Source organism: Filicampus tigris, chromosome 5 (genome assembly GCF_054856515.1).
Source record: "Filicampus tigris isolate MCC_2025a chromosome 5, RoL_Ftig_1.0, whole genome shotgun sequence".
Classification (NCBI taxonomy): Eukaryota; Metazoa; Chordata; class Actinopteri; order Syngnathiformes; family Syngnathidae; genus Filicampus; species Filicampus tigris.
In genome coordinates, this window is record NC_141221.1 from 6,281,340 (window position 1) to 6,300,685 (window position 19,346).

Below are 19,346 nucleotides of genomic sequence, written 5' to 3' on the forward strand. Positions count from 1 at the left end.
CTGGGCCTCCAATATTAGTGGCATATCTCCAGCGCCACCTAGTGTTGAGCCTGCACACATCACTTCCTGTACAGTGCTTCTAGTTTACGTTTTTGTTTATTTCTTTCACAGTGAGAGGAATCATTCTTTGATGCCCTGCTGAATTTCGGCTTATTCATTTAGAAAGACATTATCTTAGTGATTATGCTATTGGAATGTAAAAAAAAAAAAAAATTGGGAGTTAGGGTTAGAGTTGTTGGTGAAAGCTTCAGTTCCCTCTAAAGCAGCGGTCTCAAACTCCGGTCTTCAAGGGCCGCTTTGCTGCATGTTTTAGATGTTTCCCTCCTCCAACACACCTGATTCAAATGATCAGGATCACGAACAGGCCCTTGCAGAGCTTGCTGATAAGATGATCGTTTGAATCAGTTGGCTTGGAGGAGGGAAACATCTAAAACATGCTGCCATCGAGGACTGGAGTTTACAACCCCCTGCTTTGAAGGGTTTCTGTTGGGTTGACGTCTGGAGATGGGCAAGGCCATCCCATGGGCCATAAAATACTCGTATACATGCACATTTTACTTGCTGTAACATTCCCATTTAAATTTATGAACATTTAATGATATTTTAAAATTACAATTCTTATTTTAAACATCAAAAGTTTATACATAAATCAATGTTTTACCATTGTATTATTTTAATGGATGTGTGAATTTGTAATAAATCAGATGTTTAATCTTTAATTTAAAAAAAAAAACTATAGGTCTTATTCATTTATTCTTTTGTAAAGCGTCTTTGAGTGTTATGAAAAGCGCTTTCAAATAAAATGTATTATCATTATGATCATTAAATGTGATAGTGTAATTCTTTTGTTAATCTGTGATGTGTTTTAAAAATGTATTTGTAGACTTATCTTTAGTGTTATTTCAAACAATTGGATGTTGTAATCAATTCAAAAAATGTAATTTAGTTCAAGCTTTATTTTTTATTTTAGAATGTAATGAGCTTTTCTTGGAAAGTTGGATATAGTGCAATTCTTTAAAAATGATCTAGGTGTAATTTAGTTTATTTTATGTTTATTTTTTATGATATGCATAATTTTATTGAAGAACATGATATAATACCCAGATTAGGCAGAATCAACCCATGCTTTTATTTAATCCATTGCATATAAAACTTTTTTTTTTCATTCTTTTTCACTTTTTTATACATAAAGTCGTATGCTCTACAGTTCTATCCAATAGACTGCAATCAACAAGAATTCCATTAAAATAACATTTCGAATTGTCCTGTGAAACGTCCAGACAAGTTGGCATTCTAAAGACATAACCCCAAAAAATAATTGTCCTGAAGACCTTTTTATTTTCTTGTTTTTTTTTTAAGTTACAGTTTGTGTTATTCCTTTCATACCATTAAAAAATAGAACAACAACAACAAAAAAAGAACAGACTGTTTACATTGGGCCAGGGCTGTTTAGCATCTACAGTATATGTGTCAAAAGAAGCGTCTCTGTTAGCTGGAGAGTTGGGTTGTATTACCAGGGAGGGAGGGAAGGAAGTAAGGAAGGAAGGAAGGAAGGAGGGAAGGAAGGTGGCGTGTCCATTAGCAACACACACACACACACAGTCAGTGTTTCAGCCAAATTTAATGCAGCAGCGGCTGAATGTGTACGTGTGTGTGTGTGTCGCTAACTCTGTGTGCTTTCCGTGAGGAAAAGTTTGGCTTCAAATGCGAAACACAAAGGCAATTGATAAGAGGTGAGGCCATCGTAACGGTGGCCCAGAAGTATCAGAAACAAAAAAGCAAAACAAGTGTACATGTTGTGAAAACAAAGTTCACAGTACATTGTTCTAAAAAAGGTGTTTTTTCCTCTAATGTAATGCAAAACGTGGCAAAAAGATTATTTTTTTAATTACGATGTCGACTTTTTAAAAACATTTGGCTGCTCCACTTCTCGACAAGAATTTACAAGAGCTGATTGCTGTTCGTTTGTTTGAATAAATATTGTGGGGTATTCTAACTGTTTTTCCACCAATTTAACGAATGGACATTTTTGGTCAATTTTGTTGCGATGCAACTTGCGGCTCCATTTTACTTCCACGAAGACTGCCGAGGACAGAATCGATTGTCGTTAATTGGTTTGAATAAATATCATGAATGTTTTGAAAATAGTATTGTAAACTCTTTTACCGACGTCTTATTTTTCTTTCAAATGTTTGGCTGTTATGCTACGCACCGTTTCAGTTATCTGCTTTGATGAAGAATTTGAAAATAAAAAAAACAGCTATGGCATCATGACATTATTTTACAAAGTAATAAATATTAACACATGGTAATGTTTTTATCCAGTGCATTGATATTGCTAACATTTAACATTTGGCTTTAACATTTGGCTTTCCTGACCAACTGTTACATGCCGGTATCAATTCGCCAAAATACAATAAAAATGCTCTCGCCGACGTCATCGTAGTAAATATATTTTGTAAAACCTACCGAACAACTGTTGATTTGATTAAAAAACTGTGAGCTCCATTTGTTTTCCTGTCCCGCCCTCTAAAATTTATTTTGGTTTTTCATTGAACTGCAAATTTGAAACCAAAAAATACTGTATGTATGGTTAATGTATAAAGCCTGTATGTACAAGTTTTCCCTTCTTCAGTTTAGTAGAAATCATAACGTATCGATGCTTTTTACTAATTAAATGACTGTATCATGAAATTTCGATACCGATGGAATATCGTGAGTTACACACGCATTCCAAACCCAACACAACATGAACATTTGGTTTGACTTTTGTAACGTTGTCCTTGTAAGCCACCGTATATTTCGAATGCAGCAGCAGAAGAAAAAGAAAAAGGGCGACAGAGTGTTGAATTTAAGGCACAGCCCATGGGCCAAGGAACAGTTGTTTTTTTAAAAAATAATTTGGCTTAAACCCCCCCCCCCCCCCCCCCCCGAGTTAGCTCCCGCTCCCCAAGCAACCATTTTAAAAAACATATTATTTTTTTTCTCTCCGACACATTCTCTCAACAAGAGGTACGTGATTACAGCCACACCATCACCAAAAGGGATGATTAAGAGTCAACCATTTACAACAAACGGTGTTATGATAGTAATAACATTAATAATAATAATAACTATATAGTATATACACAACAATAAATATCATGTTTGTAAACAGCGATTAAACCGAAAAAGATCGTATTACAGGTAAGGGCATCGGGTGAGCATGAGAAGAAAATGGAGGGGTGGGGAAAAAAGAAAATTTGGCACAAAAAAATGAGATCAAATAAAGTGAAGTAAAATAAATAGAACAAAAAGAGAAATCAGTGTGCAGTCTTCAAGTGTGTTTTTCCTTTTTTGGGTAACTGCTGTTTATATTTTATGTACACTAAAGAAGATGGGGGAAAAAAACTGAAAAATCCAATTTTTGTCTACGACACAGTAAATTTACAGTATTTACTGCACTAACTTTATATGATTCAAATTAAGGGAGGAAAAATATATGTAGAAATGGGGGAGGGGGAAAAAACGCTACATGAGCATGGGAGACATTTTGGCATGTTAGAGTAAAAAAAAAAAGAACAAATTGATTGAAGTTAAAACTAAAAAGAAATAGAAAATGATCAAATAAAATAAGGTGAAATAAAAACAGGAAACGAAATTAAATATAAATCAAATCAACTGAGCTAAAAACAAAACAATATCGAATGAAAATAAAAATATGATAACATTAAAATTAAAACATACAAAAAAGTCATTTAAAAAGAGAATTAAAAAAAATAGGCGACTGGCTTGAATGTGGTGGAAAAATGACAGCAAAACAAACAGGAAGTGACAGCAACAAAACAATAATAAAAACAAACAAACAAACAAAAATCAGCCCGCTAATCGCTAAACATGGTTACTAGTTGTGTAGAGCACTAATTCTTTACCAAAAAAAAAAAAGTGCTTTTTTTCATTGTATGGACTAGAAAGCATTGCATTGTTTCAGGATGTGTTCAAAAAGAACTGTAGGCAACAAGAAGATTTAAAGGCTTCACCCCACTTCAACTTGTTTTTTTTGTGTTTTTGTTTTAAGTTCACTTCCTCCACAGTCAAAAGAAAAGCTAATCATAAAGTCCTAGCAAGTTAGCCAAGTGGGAGTATATTAAGGAGTATAAATGCTATCCGAGCAAGTGCAAACGCCTCACAAGAGTCACGCGCACACACGCACGCACGCACGCACGCACACACACACACACACGCACACAACGACGGCATCATATGCTCTCGCTCAGTAAAACAAAAGTGTAGAAAACATCAGAAGACAACAAGACAAAGACAGCATCGCTTCTGCTTTCCAAGGAAGACTTCCACATCCGAAATGTGTTTCTGAAGGCCAGCACAAACACACGCACACACACTCAGACACAGGAGAAGAAGAACAGAGGATGGAGCAGGAAATACGGCACCTCAGTGTGAACAGGAACACAAAGTTTTCCTGAGTGAAAAAAAAAAGAAAAAAATAAAAAAAAAAAGAATAAAGTGACCGAGTACCGGTTGGTGGACATGTTTACACCAGACGTGCGCTTGGCATGTTTGAGCAGTGCTCACGTGTGCTGGATGGCGGCGGAAGCCTGATCCATACTGTAGGCCTTTTGCAGCCCAAGGCCATTCGAAACCGTGCCGGACTTGCCTCAAAATGTCCCTCCCTCTTTATAATAAGTTCTATGTGCGTTCACTAGTCAAAACATGGCATTCTGATTAATATTGCTTTTGTGGAATATGAGTTAAGCAGGAAAATGTACCCAGTTATAGCCATCTCAGGGGGCGGCCATTTTGTCATTTCCGTCGACTGAAAATGACATTACAGTTGTTCAAGTAACGATTAATCACGGCTCACCTGCTTTCTGAACCTATTACATATTTTTTGGACCATGTGGATTATTTCTAGTAATTTTGTTTATTTCTATTGTGCAATGTGGCGATTACAAATATTAGAGCCCACCTATGAGGGAAGTGTAGCATACTTGTGTACACATCAAACCCAAATATTCTGGACTTTCGGAGTCAAGGGGGCTCGAGCACGGTTCGAATGGCCTAGTGCGAGTATGCGTAAAAATTGTCTGCGTCATCTTTCGCTTGTGTGCTACAGTCTAGAGCAGGCCTAAACGGAAAATCAAGTCAAAAATGTCTTCACAATAATACGTTCTAAATTCCCTAACTAGTCTAAACACAGAGTTTCAGATTAATATCGCATCTGTAGAACATGAATTAAGCAGAAAAATCCACCTGTTTTTATCCATCTCAGGGGGCGGCCATTTTGCCTTGTACTGTCACTGTCGACTGAAAATGACATCACAATGCCTGAAGGGCTCAGCTTGCCAATGTCACATGACCAAATCCAGAAAACAGGAAAGCCATGACAGTCACTACCTAAACCCTTAGTCACTGTGATGTCATCTGTAGTCGACAGCAAGTGGCAGGACAAGACAAAATGGCCGCCCCCCGAGAAGGATAAAAATGTGTGGACTTAATTCATATTCCACAAACACAATATTGATCAGAACGGCGTGTTTAGACTCGTGGGGCTGTATAGAACATTATTTTTGTAAAGAACATTCTTGACTTGACTTCCTCTGTAAAAGGAGTATCTGAGCAGGGCAAAAGGGAAACAAGCAAGATAAAAACATAACCCCCCCAAAATAAAAAATCTATAAATAATCATTACTAAGAAGAGCAGTTCATCACTCCCTAAACTGTTATGTGTCAGGAGTTTTCACTTCCTCCTCCTCCTCGTTTTCCTTCCCCTCCGCGACCACCTCTTCTTCCTCCTCCTCCTCCACGACACATGTTTGCGAGCAGGAAGTGTCCCCCTCCTCGGCTTCCTCCTCTTCCTCTGCCACCTGCTCGTCCAAGGGAATCTCAGTACATTCCGAGTCCTGCGTGCAGAGGGTTTTGGAGTCCGTGCAGCTGTTTTCCTCCTCGTCCTCTTCCTCCTCCTCCTCCTCCTCTTCATCCTCCTCCTCCGGCTGGCTGCCGCTGTCTTTCTCCGTGTCCGACTCGCCGTCCTCCTCCAACGTCAGCTCGAACTGGAACTTGTCCCCGCCCGGGTGCCGCCCGCCGTCCTCGGCCTCGTCCAGGGCGGGCGAGGGGCTTTGGGGGATGGTGCTTTGGTACCACTCCCGGTTGTCCTCCAGCATGTCCAAAATGTCCTGAGCGTCCGGATGCACCAGGTCGGCCCACGTCTCCCACAGAGGGTGCACGATGTAGTCGATGAAACCCACCTGCGCATGGGGGAGGGGGCGCCATTAACACAGCACGGGAGGCGACCTGCTTGGTCCAACTAATCATAAACCATTAAAGCAGCGCTTCTCCACCAAGTAGGCCTACCACCTAAAAAAGTTCAAGTACCACCATAATGACCAACAGTAAAATATACTGTAGTAGCATAGTAGGCACAAGTCTGGTGTGCCACGAGGGGGCAGTATAATACATACTCAAATACATATAGAGTAATACAGGTAGATTTGATGATGAACCACTAAGAAGACCGTGGCAACTAAGCAGCAGTTATTCAATTTTTTTTTTTTTTGGTCAGAGCAGGAAAAATACATGCCTGTAAGTATTATTATATTTTCTGTCAAATATTAGCTGTTTGGAACAATTGCAACATGGCTGACAGTTTTGTTGGCCCGTTTAAGGTGTTTTACATTTGGTAAGATAAAGGTGCGTGGTGTGATTAAATGCACAATATGTAATTGGCTTGGTCTAATGTTTAGTTTTACAGTAAACTTCAATCGCAATAAACGGCTTGAAGCAAGGGCATGTGGTCTCTTTTTTTATTTTGAAAGAATTGTCCGTTATCTGCTAAACTGTACTTGGCTTGCTCAGGGAGGGCACAACAGACTTTGCTACAAAAAGATCATTTGCAAGTAGAAGTGTTAAATGTATAGATTCATCGACAATAATCGATCATCTAATTAATCGACAAACATTTTAAAAATTAATGAATGTTTTAGAGCCATTGTTTATCTTAACATTGTCCAAATTGTCTGATTTACTTTTGCACAAAAGTAAATATTCTCTGATTTCTCGAGTCCTTCATGAAAATAGACTGATTCTCTTTTGTTTTTAAATATGATTATTGCAAACATCTGCTTTTATTTTGGAAAATGTTACAGAGCAAACCAGTAATTGAATCCTTATCAATTCATGGAAACTTAATAATAGTCAATTACAAAATAATAATGATTATTTGCAGTCAAATCATGAGTAACCTGTAACTGAAACCCGAAGTAACCTCAGAGGTGAAAGATCAAACTAGTAGCCCTTCGCATTAATCAATACCCAAGAAGTAGCCCGCAGTTTCAAAAACATTGGTGAGTACATGACTTCCTCTCGTGGCATATTTCTTAAATCTTATTTAGTTTCGTTTCATTACTAAAGAAAACAAAATAAACAGCAATAATCGGTTATGAACGGTAACCAGGAAAAAAACAAACAATCAGCAATACATTTGAATGAAAAGTCCATTTGTGTCTGATTATTCGATTGATCAATGCAATCAATTCTAACAGTATTCAATTGTGTCGGCCCTACTTGCAAGTCAAATTTCTGCTCTTAACGCAAAGCAAAAATAAATAAATAAATAAATAAATAACAATCAACAGTCCCTCGTATGCTGGGGGCTTCGTAAGTCAAAGTAGCACTGTACTGAGTACTACATTGAAATGGAGAGTCTCACCTGGCTCTTTTCGACAGAGGCGTTGTGTTTGTCGCACATAGGGCTGATTTCCATGCCTCGCTCCCTCTCACGGTCACCCTGGCTGAAGAACTCCTCCATGATGCGGTCGGTCCATTGCCTGTACAGCTGCAGGGGCTTAGTGGGGTTGCTCAGATCGGCACAATGCACCATGTTCTGCAGGACCTATAGAAAACAAGCCCACAATTTAAAAAATAAAAATACAAAAAATGTCATTTTCAATGGGGCTTTTGAATAGTGTTTAGGACCAGTGATTTGAGAGCTGACCTGTATCCTGTCAGAGTAGTTGTCCAGCAGCAAGACTCCCGAGCTGGTCACCTTTTTGGTTTCCACCATAGTTTTCAGGTCAGCCAGTAGATTCATGTGCTTGGACATGTCAGTAGCCAACACCTAAAGCAGAAAGGCACGCAGCTGTAAAGTGGCCTCAACACAACAACATGCAAGGTGACCTGCCTGGTCCACTAATATTATAAACCACAATAGTAAAATAGATAATGATGAATGGATGGATGGATAAAGCGATACATAGACGTACTTACTTTACCTACGCTTAAAGCAACAGTAATGCCAGTGCTAACATAACATGAGAGGTGACCTGGTCTAATTCTACTAAATACTAAATAGAGTCAGGATTAATCGTGAACTTTTCTCATTTTGGTGAGAAAAAAAAAAGTTTGTATCAGCCCCTCACACAATTACCAGCACTAATGCAATATGAGAGGAGACCCGGATGCTAACGATAACGCAACATCTGTGTCCTAGCTAGCTAGCTAGCTAGATAATTATCATTGTTCATGTGTGTTCTCGCACTCACAATGTCGATGACCATCTTGCGCAGTGATTGTCGTTGTTTTTTGGTGAGGTTCTGGAAGATGTCGCAGTTCTCCTCCTGCAGGAGCTTGAAGCCCACGGCCAGGTGGTGGTTCTCCAGCACCGACGCGTCGTTGTACATCAGCGCCAGCTCAGAGTCTGCCGGGAAGGAAACCGCACCACCTTTACCGTGACACTATGTAAAGACAAGTTAAGCTGCAAGCGAGCTAATTCTTTCGGTCCGCAATGAAGACGCTACCAAAGCAAAGTAAGGAATAGGTTGTTTTTTTTTCCATGTAAGTGTAATTCACTTGAAACCTTTATGGTAAGTCAACAAAAGGCTGAAGGTGTCCTGGCTGGTCCACTCATATTGAAGGGCATAAAAAAACAACTGAAATTGGCAATGATGAAATTCTGGGTGGATTTACTGCAGTACTTATACTGAAAGAAATACTAAGGAATTGTGTTGAACTTATGCTAACGCTAACGTGATGCATCTTGGCCAGTCCTCTAAAAATAACAACCATTACTAACCATTCACGTAGGTAATGATTAGAACAATGGCTATTTATGGAGAGACTTGAAATAATTGTGTGCCGTGCTCATGTTAGTAAGGAGAAATAAAAAACACGGCGTGCAAGAAACTTGGCTTGTCCACTAGAATCAACCTAGAAAAACTACTGATGTACAGCGCATCCGAAAAGTATTCAAAGGGCTTCACTTTTTCCACATTTTGCTATGTTGCATTTTTAGTTCAAAATTAAATAAATTTATTGTTTCCTTTAGAATTACACACAACACTCCATGACAACAATAAAAAACAAAAATAAACTTTTTTGTGTGTACAAAAGAAAAAAAAAAAAAAAATTACACATTCAAGTATTCACAACCTATGCCATGAATGTAAAAATTGAGCTCAGACCTGTGTTTTTACAGCTTTTTCCACATTATGGAGTGTTGCGTGTAGAATTTAAGGAACAAAATGAATTTAATCCATTTTGGAATAGGGCTGTAACATAACAAAAGGTGAAGTGAAGCTCTGTGAAGATTTTCCAGATGTACCATAAGTAAGGACCATTGGCTGGAAATAGCGCTGCTTTAAGTCATTTGTAATGGCTGTGCCATTTCATTTAAGTCAGCTCGTGAAGAAAGTTGTCCTTTAAGTGACTCTGCTTAGTTTCCCAGAAGAGCTGTTAGCGTGAGTGGCTAATAATGTGGAGTTGAAGCTAAAAAGCACGATTGATGGTCCACTTTGAACTCCATCCACCAGCTTGCCAGCACAAGGTCACCTGTCATCGCACGTGACCACGTGCACACATGCGAAGATGTGCTCCGGCACGTGGACATCACATCTGCACAAATGTGGATGTGTGCGGGGCGGAGGCTTTAACATTTGTATGCGTACACCTAGTTATGTTTCAATAGCATGGGAGTGTGTGTTTATTAAACAATAAGACTATGACAATATAACGAATGAACTACCGGCTTCCTTTTCTGATATAATCAACATCTTTTATTTCTTAAGTTCACATTGCGAATAGGAGCAAACTCTTTTGTCTTGTCTAGAAACATTTTGAGTGGGGTACTTTCAAAAACAAACATACATTTCAGTTCAAACTCTTTCTGAATGGGGTGTATGGTTCTTTAGCAAAGTTAAATTGATTGGGATGATTTATTATGCAGATCTCAAAAATCAAAACTCAGGTCTGTATTATGAAAACAAACAAATAACTAGTTAAAGTGGAAATCAACCCAATCATATTTTTTTTCAAGGATATGTTCCCAGCGGCCCCACCAGTTGAAACACGGCATTGTGATTAATATTGCGTTTGTGGAATATGAGTTAAGCAGCAAAATTCTTTTTAGCCTATCTCAGGGGGCAGCAAAGCTTTTTGGAGGGACAGTCTTCGCAAGTTCAGAAAAAACAAAAAATCTGTGATTCTCAGTTTTCCTAGTCAATGTTTTTTAATGAGGCACACAAATGTGAATTTCAACTTATTTTGAGCCTTGTGCGGTGTTGTTTGAAAAAGGGGTACATTTGTGGGCATTTAACCTTTTTGTGCCAATGTGTAAATATGAACTCAATTTTTAGGTTACAGCTGTCCTATCTAGCCGATGTGCATTTGATGAAGCCTGATTGCCTGAGAGGTGAAATGTCTTCTGGGAGGACAGGATAGTCCAGTTGCAATCGATTCAACACCCAGAGAAGGAAATGAACTGGTTGAATGAGAATATTCACAGGCATAAACCACTGAATGTGAAAATGGTAAGTTACACAAATATGTGTGTGTGTGTCTCTGTGGCAGTGTGTGTGCGCGCGCGCACTCCCCATTTGAGGAGAGCGTGTCGTGTGAACAAAATTGACGTAGGCGCAAAAAATGGTGCCGCTTTTAGACTCACTGGTGTTGATGAGGAACTGGTTAGACACTCCCGGGTGGTCCACGTCATGAATGGCGCTGGCAAAGATGGCGGCCAGAATCTCCAGGTCTGTGAACACCGCCTGCCAGATAAGGAGGGGAAAAAGGGAGGGGGGCGGGTGGGGGTCAGAAAACCACCGGTTAAAAATATCCCCACAAGCACGAGCCATTGATTGGAGTAAGTTCAGGTTTGATTGGAGCTTATTGTGGCGTGCTCAGTGCTCACCAGTGCGTTCATGCTAGTATGTATGTGCACGTGTACGCGCTTCTTCTTGAGTACACGGTGTTACGAGACGAAAAACATCACTTTCTGAGAAAAAAAAACCTGCTTGGCAACGACACAGGCAAAGTGTTATGAGGAAAAAAAGTTGCCAGAGGAAAAAGTCACAATGTTATGAGGCTAAAAATAAAATTCAAGAAGAAAAACAAGAAAAAGAAAAAATAAACTTTATGTTACTAAGATGTAGAAGATGTAATTTTACCAGACAAAAATCAAGGTGTTACAGGACCAAACATGTAATTTACAAGAAAAAGTCAATGTTACGGGACTAAAGATGCTATTTTATGAGTAAAAAAATCGAAATGTTATGGGACTAGAGTTGTCATTTTACAACGGAAAAGTCTCAATGTTCTGGGACTTAAGATGTCATTTTACAAGAAAAAAAAATTGAAAGTTGCCAGACAAGACATGTCATTTTACAAGAAACAAATCTAAATGTTACGTGTAAGAATGAAGATATAATTAAATTATTGAAAAAAGTACAAATATAATTACAACAAAGATGTAATTCTTACAAGAAATTAAAATTCCAAACATGCCCAAAAAAATCCTATTGTTACTAGACTGAAAGACAAAAAAAGTCACAATGCGAATGAAGACAAGCCACAAGGTTATGTAAAAAAGAAATAAATAAAAAAGTCTGAATGTCATGATGCTTCAATAATAATCAAGGTTCCACATTAAAAAAAAAAGCCGCAATGTCAAACAAAGACGTAATTGTTACGTGAAAAAAAGTTCAAATGCAATCAGAATGAAGACTATTCAATATACCAATAAAGACGTGATTTTGGGAGGGAGATGGTCTAGGTTTTGTGGGAGAAAAAAAACGTACAATGTTACAAGACTAAAGACTACAATTTTTACATGACTTTGCGTGTATGTGTACATGTGTGTGTGTGCGCGCGGTCCTGACCTCAAGCGCAGGCGTGGAAAGCAGCACGTGGGTGGACTGTGTGACGTCAGCAGCGTGGATATTATTATGGTAGGCCACGTCGCCGTGATAGTGGTCCTCTAAGGTCATCAGGTAGGTGATAAAGGTGTCCAGTGGAATTTTAAAGGTTTTTAACAAGTCTCGCTCCTAAAACAAACAGCACATGAGCCTTTAAAAATCCAAAAGTTGAATTCATACTTTTTAGTGGTGGGAAGTAAAAAGTGCTACCTGGAATATTGTGTACATCATGACTGTCAGTGGCCGATTCCCAGAGAATTCCGAGATCTTAAAAACGTTAAGGCCCCATTTGTTCACATGTTCCAGCTCCTGGTGGGGAATCGAGAGAAATGCAGGATTTTCTTTTTACAGCGAACAGCCACAATTAAAGTGGCACTTTGGTGACATCTTCATGTTGTTAGGTCAAATTCATTCATGGCGTTTTTTTAAGCCCTGGATATGGTTGGAGAAAACGTTGACCACAGAAATAAGTCGACACATATTTTTTTGCCCCAAAACCTCGCCAGTACCATGTTACTTGTCCACATATCTAGTCTACATAAAACTCCATTGAACTGTATTTCAAGCTCCTCAAAGCCGTTTCATTGGCTATTAGCACCCTCTAACGGTGGAAAGTTGATATTGCACTAAAGCAATGAGCTTTTTTCTCTGTCAGGGTTGAGTCAATTAATCGTAGCTTTTCGCTACTTTGCTACAAATAGTAAGAAGGAAAAAAATAACAATAGAGCAAAAAGAGCGGAGCGTACCTTGCCCAGCTCGTCCTCCGTCTCTGTCTTGACACCAAAGCGAGGGATGTTGGAATTGGTGAGGCTGGATGAGTGCTGCAGCTTCTTCACGCCACTGATCTGAGACATGGGCTTGTTCTTCTTCTCCTTGTCCTTCTGAGACTGAGGCGACGGCATCTCCACCTCGTGCTGCTTGTCTACATAAGGCGAGAGAATCAGACAACGGTCAAAAAAGAGTACCGTAAGACCAAACTTTAAGATGAAATAGGACAAAATATTACAAGCATTAAGACCTCGTTTTAAGAGAAAAAAGTTGAAGGGTTGTTATATTTAAATGAAAAATGTGGTAACTCAATTTTGGAGAAAAAGTCACATTCTGAAAATGAATTGAATTTCACCCAAAAACCCTCAAATATTAGAATATTTGTATTTTTATTTATATAAAAAAACCTTTGTTTTTGAGTTGTGACTATGACAATAACAACATTGTTTGAAAAGAATAAAAATGTGGTGAGAAAAGATTAAACAATTACACAAAGACTAAAACAAAAAAATTAACCGCAATTTAATAAGAACTGAAACTCAATTTTGGGAGGATTACACAAAAATGGTACCCCAAAATAGTTTTAAAATAAAAATGTTAAAAAAGGTAATATATATATATATATATATATATATATATATATATATATATATATATATATAAAATAAAATGCGAACAATTTAGAACAAACATAACACACATTTGCAATTCTAAGTCCCTTTTGTGTTTAACATCAGTCACAATATGTCGCCTACATCAAACTTACCATTTTCAAACGTTGACACTGCAGCAGAGTATTGACATATTACTATATATAGAATATTGAAAAAGTGGCTTACCGAGGAAGGTGCTGGAGATGAACTCAGACACCTGATTCCCGGAGCGACTCATCTCTGACAGGTGAGTCAGTTCCCGGTTCAACATCCGCTTGAACTGCAAAACAACACACGCATCTTGTTTTAGGGTAACATCGGGACGCGACGACGATAAAGCATGAACACGAACTCAAGTTCTGGGACATCCATTCAACCAGGTCTTTGTTGGCTTGTTCTTTCACACCACACTCATCCAACCACACTTTTATCCACATTGCTCTTCACACTAGCGGAAACAGCAACGAGTCTTCCCCAAACCATTTCCACAGATGCGGAAGCGTACAATTGTCCAAAATGTATTATCGATTATCGATGAATTCATCGATCGCGAGATGAATTCACAGGTTGAAACTGTAGCCAAACCGGGAAGAAGCTGCAGCCAACATCGTGATTACCATAAACACTTTTCACCCAACGTCAGCCGGTAACGGCTCCAGCTCACCCCGCAACCCTATTAAATCAATTCCGAGGGAGTTATTTCTTTCCAATGACTTGGATTTCCTTTGCCTGACAGAGACTTGGACTGGTGCCCGTGAGTGGAGTGCAATGCTCGAACTATTCCCTCTTGTAAACAACAGCGTACGATAGTATATTCGCCACATTCATCGCCAGCTTTGAAGCCACATTCTTTGAAGTGGGCAGGGCCGGTCCTCAGCTGTCCTCCCAAATGCAACGAGAACCTTTCGAATGACTTTTCAAATCTTCTTGCCGAAATCATTCTGATATATGATCACTGTTTATCCTGTTCATGGGGGATTTTAATATTCATGTGTGCTGTCCTGAAAAAAACGCTGGCTGAGGGCTTTATGACTTATTGACACTTTTAATTTAGTGCAGCAGGTGTCCTGATGTCAATACTTTAGACCTTGTCCTTACTTTTGGTCTGCCGGTCTCAAATTTGAAAGTGGAAGTTCCGATCATATGACTGAGCTCTTTGTCCTGTGCTGCTGTCAAATCTACTGCTAGTGAGCGCAGCCATTGGATTAAAAACTGTGCGGTCAAAAGTAAGACCTGAGCCATGGTTCAATGAGAGAACTGGTGCGGCTACACGGGAACGCGGCAAAGCCGAACGCGGGTGGGGAAAGACAAGCTGCGGGTCTTTCATCAAATCTTAAAAGACTGCTGGTGTTGCTCCAAAGCAAAGGCCAAAAGGGAACATCTGTCAAACCTGATTCAGGCAAATCATCCCGATCCACGTTTTCTATTTAAAACGATTGATTCTGCACTTCACCCTATTTGCACAGGCTCTTCCCCTGAAATGTGAAATAGATTTCTGCAGTTTTTCCATTGACAAGGTCTATCGTTTCAAACACCATTTGACCCCTCCAATGTCACTGTCCGCGGTGTCAAATTCCTTCGAAAGTGTTGACATTTTTAAGAGGATATGTTTTTTTCCCCCAGATCGAGCCATCCGGCTGCCCTCATGACTCTGCTCCTCCTCACTTCTTTAAGGAGGTTCTCCAGAGTATCGGTGAATTGGTTTCGGTTTGTCTTCTGGTGTAGTCCCCCAACATTTTAAACAAGATGTAGCGCAAGCAATGCAAAAGAAACCGGGCCTTGATAAAGGTGTGCTGTCTAATTTTAGAATCATTTCCAAGCTGCCTTCTATTTCTAAGATTCTGGAGGAAGTGGTGCACACACACACAGGTAAAATCTTTCTTGGATGACCATAAAGTCATAATCTCAAAATCAGCATTATGAAGGCTTTTTTTTTTTGGATTTGATCCTTTGCGGTGTACCTAATATTTAGTCCATCTATCCCCGTGTGTGTATGTGAGTATGCGCCTGTCCCTTACGTCACCCACGTCTAATTGGAGTGGCAGGAGCTCATTTATCAACAGCTTTGTGATTTGATGGATAGAGGGTGCTTGAAATCAGAGGATTTTTTTCCATAGTGCTTCCATAGCAAAATTGCACAACATTTTTTTTTTTTTTTTTTAAAGAAGACATCCGGAAAAAAAAAAAAAAAAAAAAAAAGACATTTCTTTCAGGCTAAACACATTATGTGTGCATATTGACGGAGGCACATGAATTGGTATTGATCGCTTGAAATAGACCATTATGGTGCAGCTAGAGTGCTTACATGCGCTATTGTGTTTGCTATTGACCTCCTACTGAATAACATCCATTGGTGTGGGTTTAAAAAAAAAAATAAAAATTTGACGGACACAAAGGTTCACGAGAAGAGCACTTTTGTGATTCAAAAAAGAAAAAACTCTGAATACTGAAAAACTGATGAATGCACATGACTCAAATGAATAAACACATGTGCAGAAATGGATGAATATTAACAAGTGTTTCATTGCCTTATTCAAACCTGAAAAGCTGTATGACGCACCACAACAAGAAGCTTTATAGAGGACGGCTAAACCTTCATGTCAAACAACACACATTCTTAAAAAATATAAATATCTCAAGTTATTTATTTACTTTAATAAGTAGCTTTATCAATATAAATGTTCCCTTTTTTTTTTAGACATGATTCAGCAGTAATATAAAGTATATGCTTGATTCAGATGTGGGCATTCATGATCTAACCCTATTCTCCGTGCTTATCACAAATTCATACAATATATATATATATATATATATATATATATATATATATATATATATATATATATATATATATATATATATATATATATATATATTACATGCACATAGTTTATTAAGCAAATATATAAACATGTAAGAAATAATACCACAAAAGCAATATTCTACCCGATTAATCAAGATATAATTAATAAGCCTTAACTCAATTTTTACAATGTCTCATTTTGATAAAATTATGGGATTATAAAGCAGAGGCTTTCATTGCAATGAGGATTTCTTAATACATAGTGAGTGGCTAAAAAAAGTATAGCTAAATGTGCTTTTTTTCCTCTATTTTCAGCCCAAACAGTAAATCTTAGGGGAGAAAAGGTTCTAATTAAATACACTGAAAGAAAAGCTTATTATTGTTGTACTGATGTAGTATTGTTGTACTGTTGAAGTAATGATACAAATTAAAGATGGAAAAATGAATAAAAGAAAAAAAAAAAAGAATATAAAAGGTGGTTTAAGCATTTCAATCAATAAATCAAAACAAAAATTCATGTACAGTAATACTATTTCAGCTGATTCAACATCTTACCTTAATGTATCCCCAGGACACCGAGAACAAATAATTTGCTTCAGGCATTTTGGCAAAACAAACAAGAGCAAAATCTAAAAAAGAGAAAGTGGAATGTGCAAAGTTCCAAAGGTTAAAGCTGAAGTTCAGAGAGCGTTTTCATGGTGCTTCACATCCCGCTAGCATCCGCCGAGGAACGTCAGGTGGAATGCGACTCCCCAAAAGATCAGCACATTGTGACGATTGCGCAACCCCGAGAGCGATGTAGGGCGGAGATGGGATGCGAGTATGAAACAAAAAAAGGATGAGTCGCCGCATAGAGGAGATGGGGGGGAAAGGCGGAAAATTTGTGTCACGGACTGGCTGCCTTCCTTCCTTCCTGCTTGCTCGGCTCGGCTGGGTGTGAGCGACACGAGCCTCCCCCGCCACGCACACAAGCTGCTCCCCACGCGACGGCAGCCAATCGGTTCCGACGGTGAGCTCACCCTGCTTTCCGATTGGCTCGGACGGCAGCAGACTTGAGGTCGCCAGCTGTGCGATTGGCCCAAAATTGCGGAAAATGTACCGTCCTGCGCCGCCATGCTGAGGCATATGTGTGTGCATATTCATACGTGCGCCATCACATGAACGAGTGTGTACAGTGCGGTGACTAAAGTGACCCAACGTTAAAGGAAGCTGAGCTCACACATGTAACACTGAGTCACTGGGATGATGTCAGTGTGCCAGAACGAAGACAACTTAAGCAATTAATGGTGTGACATTCAAAGGTGTACCCGCCGGCTGTACTTAGCAAACAACCAAGTGAATCTTTTGTCGTTTGCCTTTTATTGACAATGTGCGAGTCGTTTCGCATTTTGCAACACTGTGAGACAAACTAACATGCGTGAAATTAATTGACAGCTACATATGTCAAAGATGCATGTTAACTGCGAAGACTGGCCGTAAATGGGTTCGCTTGGCATTTCTCTGGCCGTGACTTGGGAGAAAATTGTTCATACGACACTTTCTGAATCATTCTTATGTCAAAGTGAAATGGTAAGCAGAGCTGCGTCAGGCTCTGCTGGATGCACGGACTAGAATCCGCTCAGCATGAGACTCGGCATTGATTTAGTGTTTGATCGTGTTTACTGTTTTTAAGTCGCTAATTTGTTTTTGTCTTTGTCATTAAATGTTTAATTTTTACTTTCTACACAGCACTTTGTACGCAAGCTCAGTGAAGAGTTGGCTAAGATTCACTTTTGTGAAAATGTGTCTGTGATCGAGATGTTCAGAATTTTGACAGGTTGTGACATCGCAATTGGACAAATTTGCATAACACCGCACCCACATCATCCTTCTCTGCCCGTGACTTGGTCGTTAGGATGGGCCAAGAGTTGCCATTTTCAAGTGACAGCCGGCATAATAGTCCGACTAGAAGGAAGCAGTATAGCAACAAAGCCAAAAGATACGTGTTAGCATTAGCATACTAGCATCGTTCAGCGCACTGGTGACCCTAAGTGTGCTGTTATCCTTGATCGTTGGACTATTCTGACAAAAGCATGTCACAGGCATGTTATTCAAGACACCTGGAGCTGTTTTACATTTCGATTCAAAAAATGACATAAACTCTGCACACTCTGCTGGGAAAAGGGAATACTGCAATTCCCGCCTGCTACAACTTGGGACTGTTTGCTGTGTTGAAATACGCAATCTTTTGCCTAGAAAAATGTTCCATTTTGCTGTAAAGACCCCAAATCCTGCTTCAATTTCAAAATGCTAAGGGCTATTGTGGGAGATAAGTAGAACATAATGCAAGTGTATGTGAGTATTGTGAGTGCCAGGTCAAATATACAATAGAACATGTCTCTTCTAAGCAGTGAAAGTCATTTACAGCTGCAGTGAAGCAGATGAGGCCACTGGCTGATCGCAGACACGCACGGACACACACACACACACACACACACACACACACACACGCACGCGCGTTGCTGAATCGAATGCACACCCGTACATATAGATAGCCGGGAAAGGAGGTGTGAACAAAAAGTATCGGGTACAAATTGGAAAGTGTCACACCAGGCTGGGCCAGGCCCCTAAAGCAATTTGTTCTTTGGCACACTGACCAAAAATATGAAGTCCTTTCTAAACGACACCTGCACATGCTAATGGCATTGCAAAACGTAACGCACTGTATATGGCCACTCTGTTATTATTATTATTATTACATTACTAAATGAAATATGGTGTACTTGAGTCCATGGGTTCTCATTTAAAATATCCAAGTCCAGACAAACTATACCACGCATTATAATCACAAGTATTTTATCTACTTTAACTTTTATTTATTTATTTATACTAAATGTCATATCAAAATTAACAGTGAATTATAAGAAGCAATATAAAACAATTCTTAAACAACACATTGCATAA

General features: G+C 39.1%; 1 protein-coding gene across 9 annotated transcripts in view; it reads right to left on the reverse strand.

Moving 5' to 3' along the window:
• Positions 1 to 2,939: 2,939 nt before the first annotated feature.
• pde4d (phosphodiesterase 4D, cAMP-specific) overlaps positions 2,940 to 19,346 on the reverse strand; it is a 164,228-nt gene continuing 147,821 nt past the window's right edge. For all 9 annotated transcript variants that reach the window (XM_086030965.1, XM_086030964.1, XM_086030967.1 and 6 more), the window contains 9 exons: positions 13,787 to 13,880; positions 12,926 to 13,101; positions 12,390 to 12,488; positions 12,144 to 12,308; positions 10,934 to 11,033; positions 8,538 to 8,692; positions 7,991 to 8,113; positions 7,706 to 7,888; positions 2,940 to 6,245 (listed from right to left, as the gene is read on the reverse strand). In XM_086030965.1, coding sequence (XP_085887091.1) covers positions 5,721 to 6,245; positions 7,706 to 7,888; positions 7,991 to 8,113; positions 8,538 to 8,692; positions 10,934 to 11,033; positions 12,144 to 12,308; positions 12,390 to 12,488; positions 12,926 to 13,101; positions 13,787 to 13,880 — 1,620 coding nt within the window. In that variant the 3' untranslated portion in view covers positions 2,940 to 5,720. The remainder of the gene's footprint in view (positions 6,246 to 7,705; positions 7,889 to 7,990; positions 8,114 to 8,537; positions 8,693 to 10,933; positions 11,034 to 12,143; positions 12,309 to 12,389; positions 12,489 to 12,925; positions 13,102 to 13,786; positions 13,881 to 19,346) is intronic.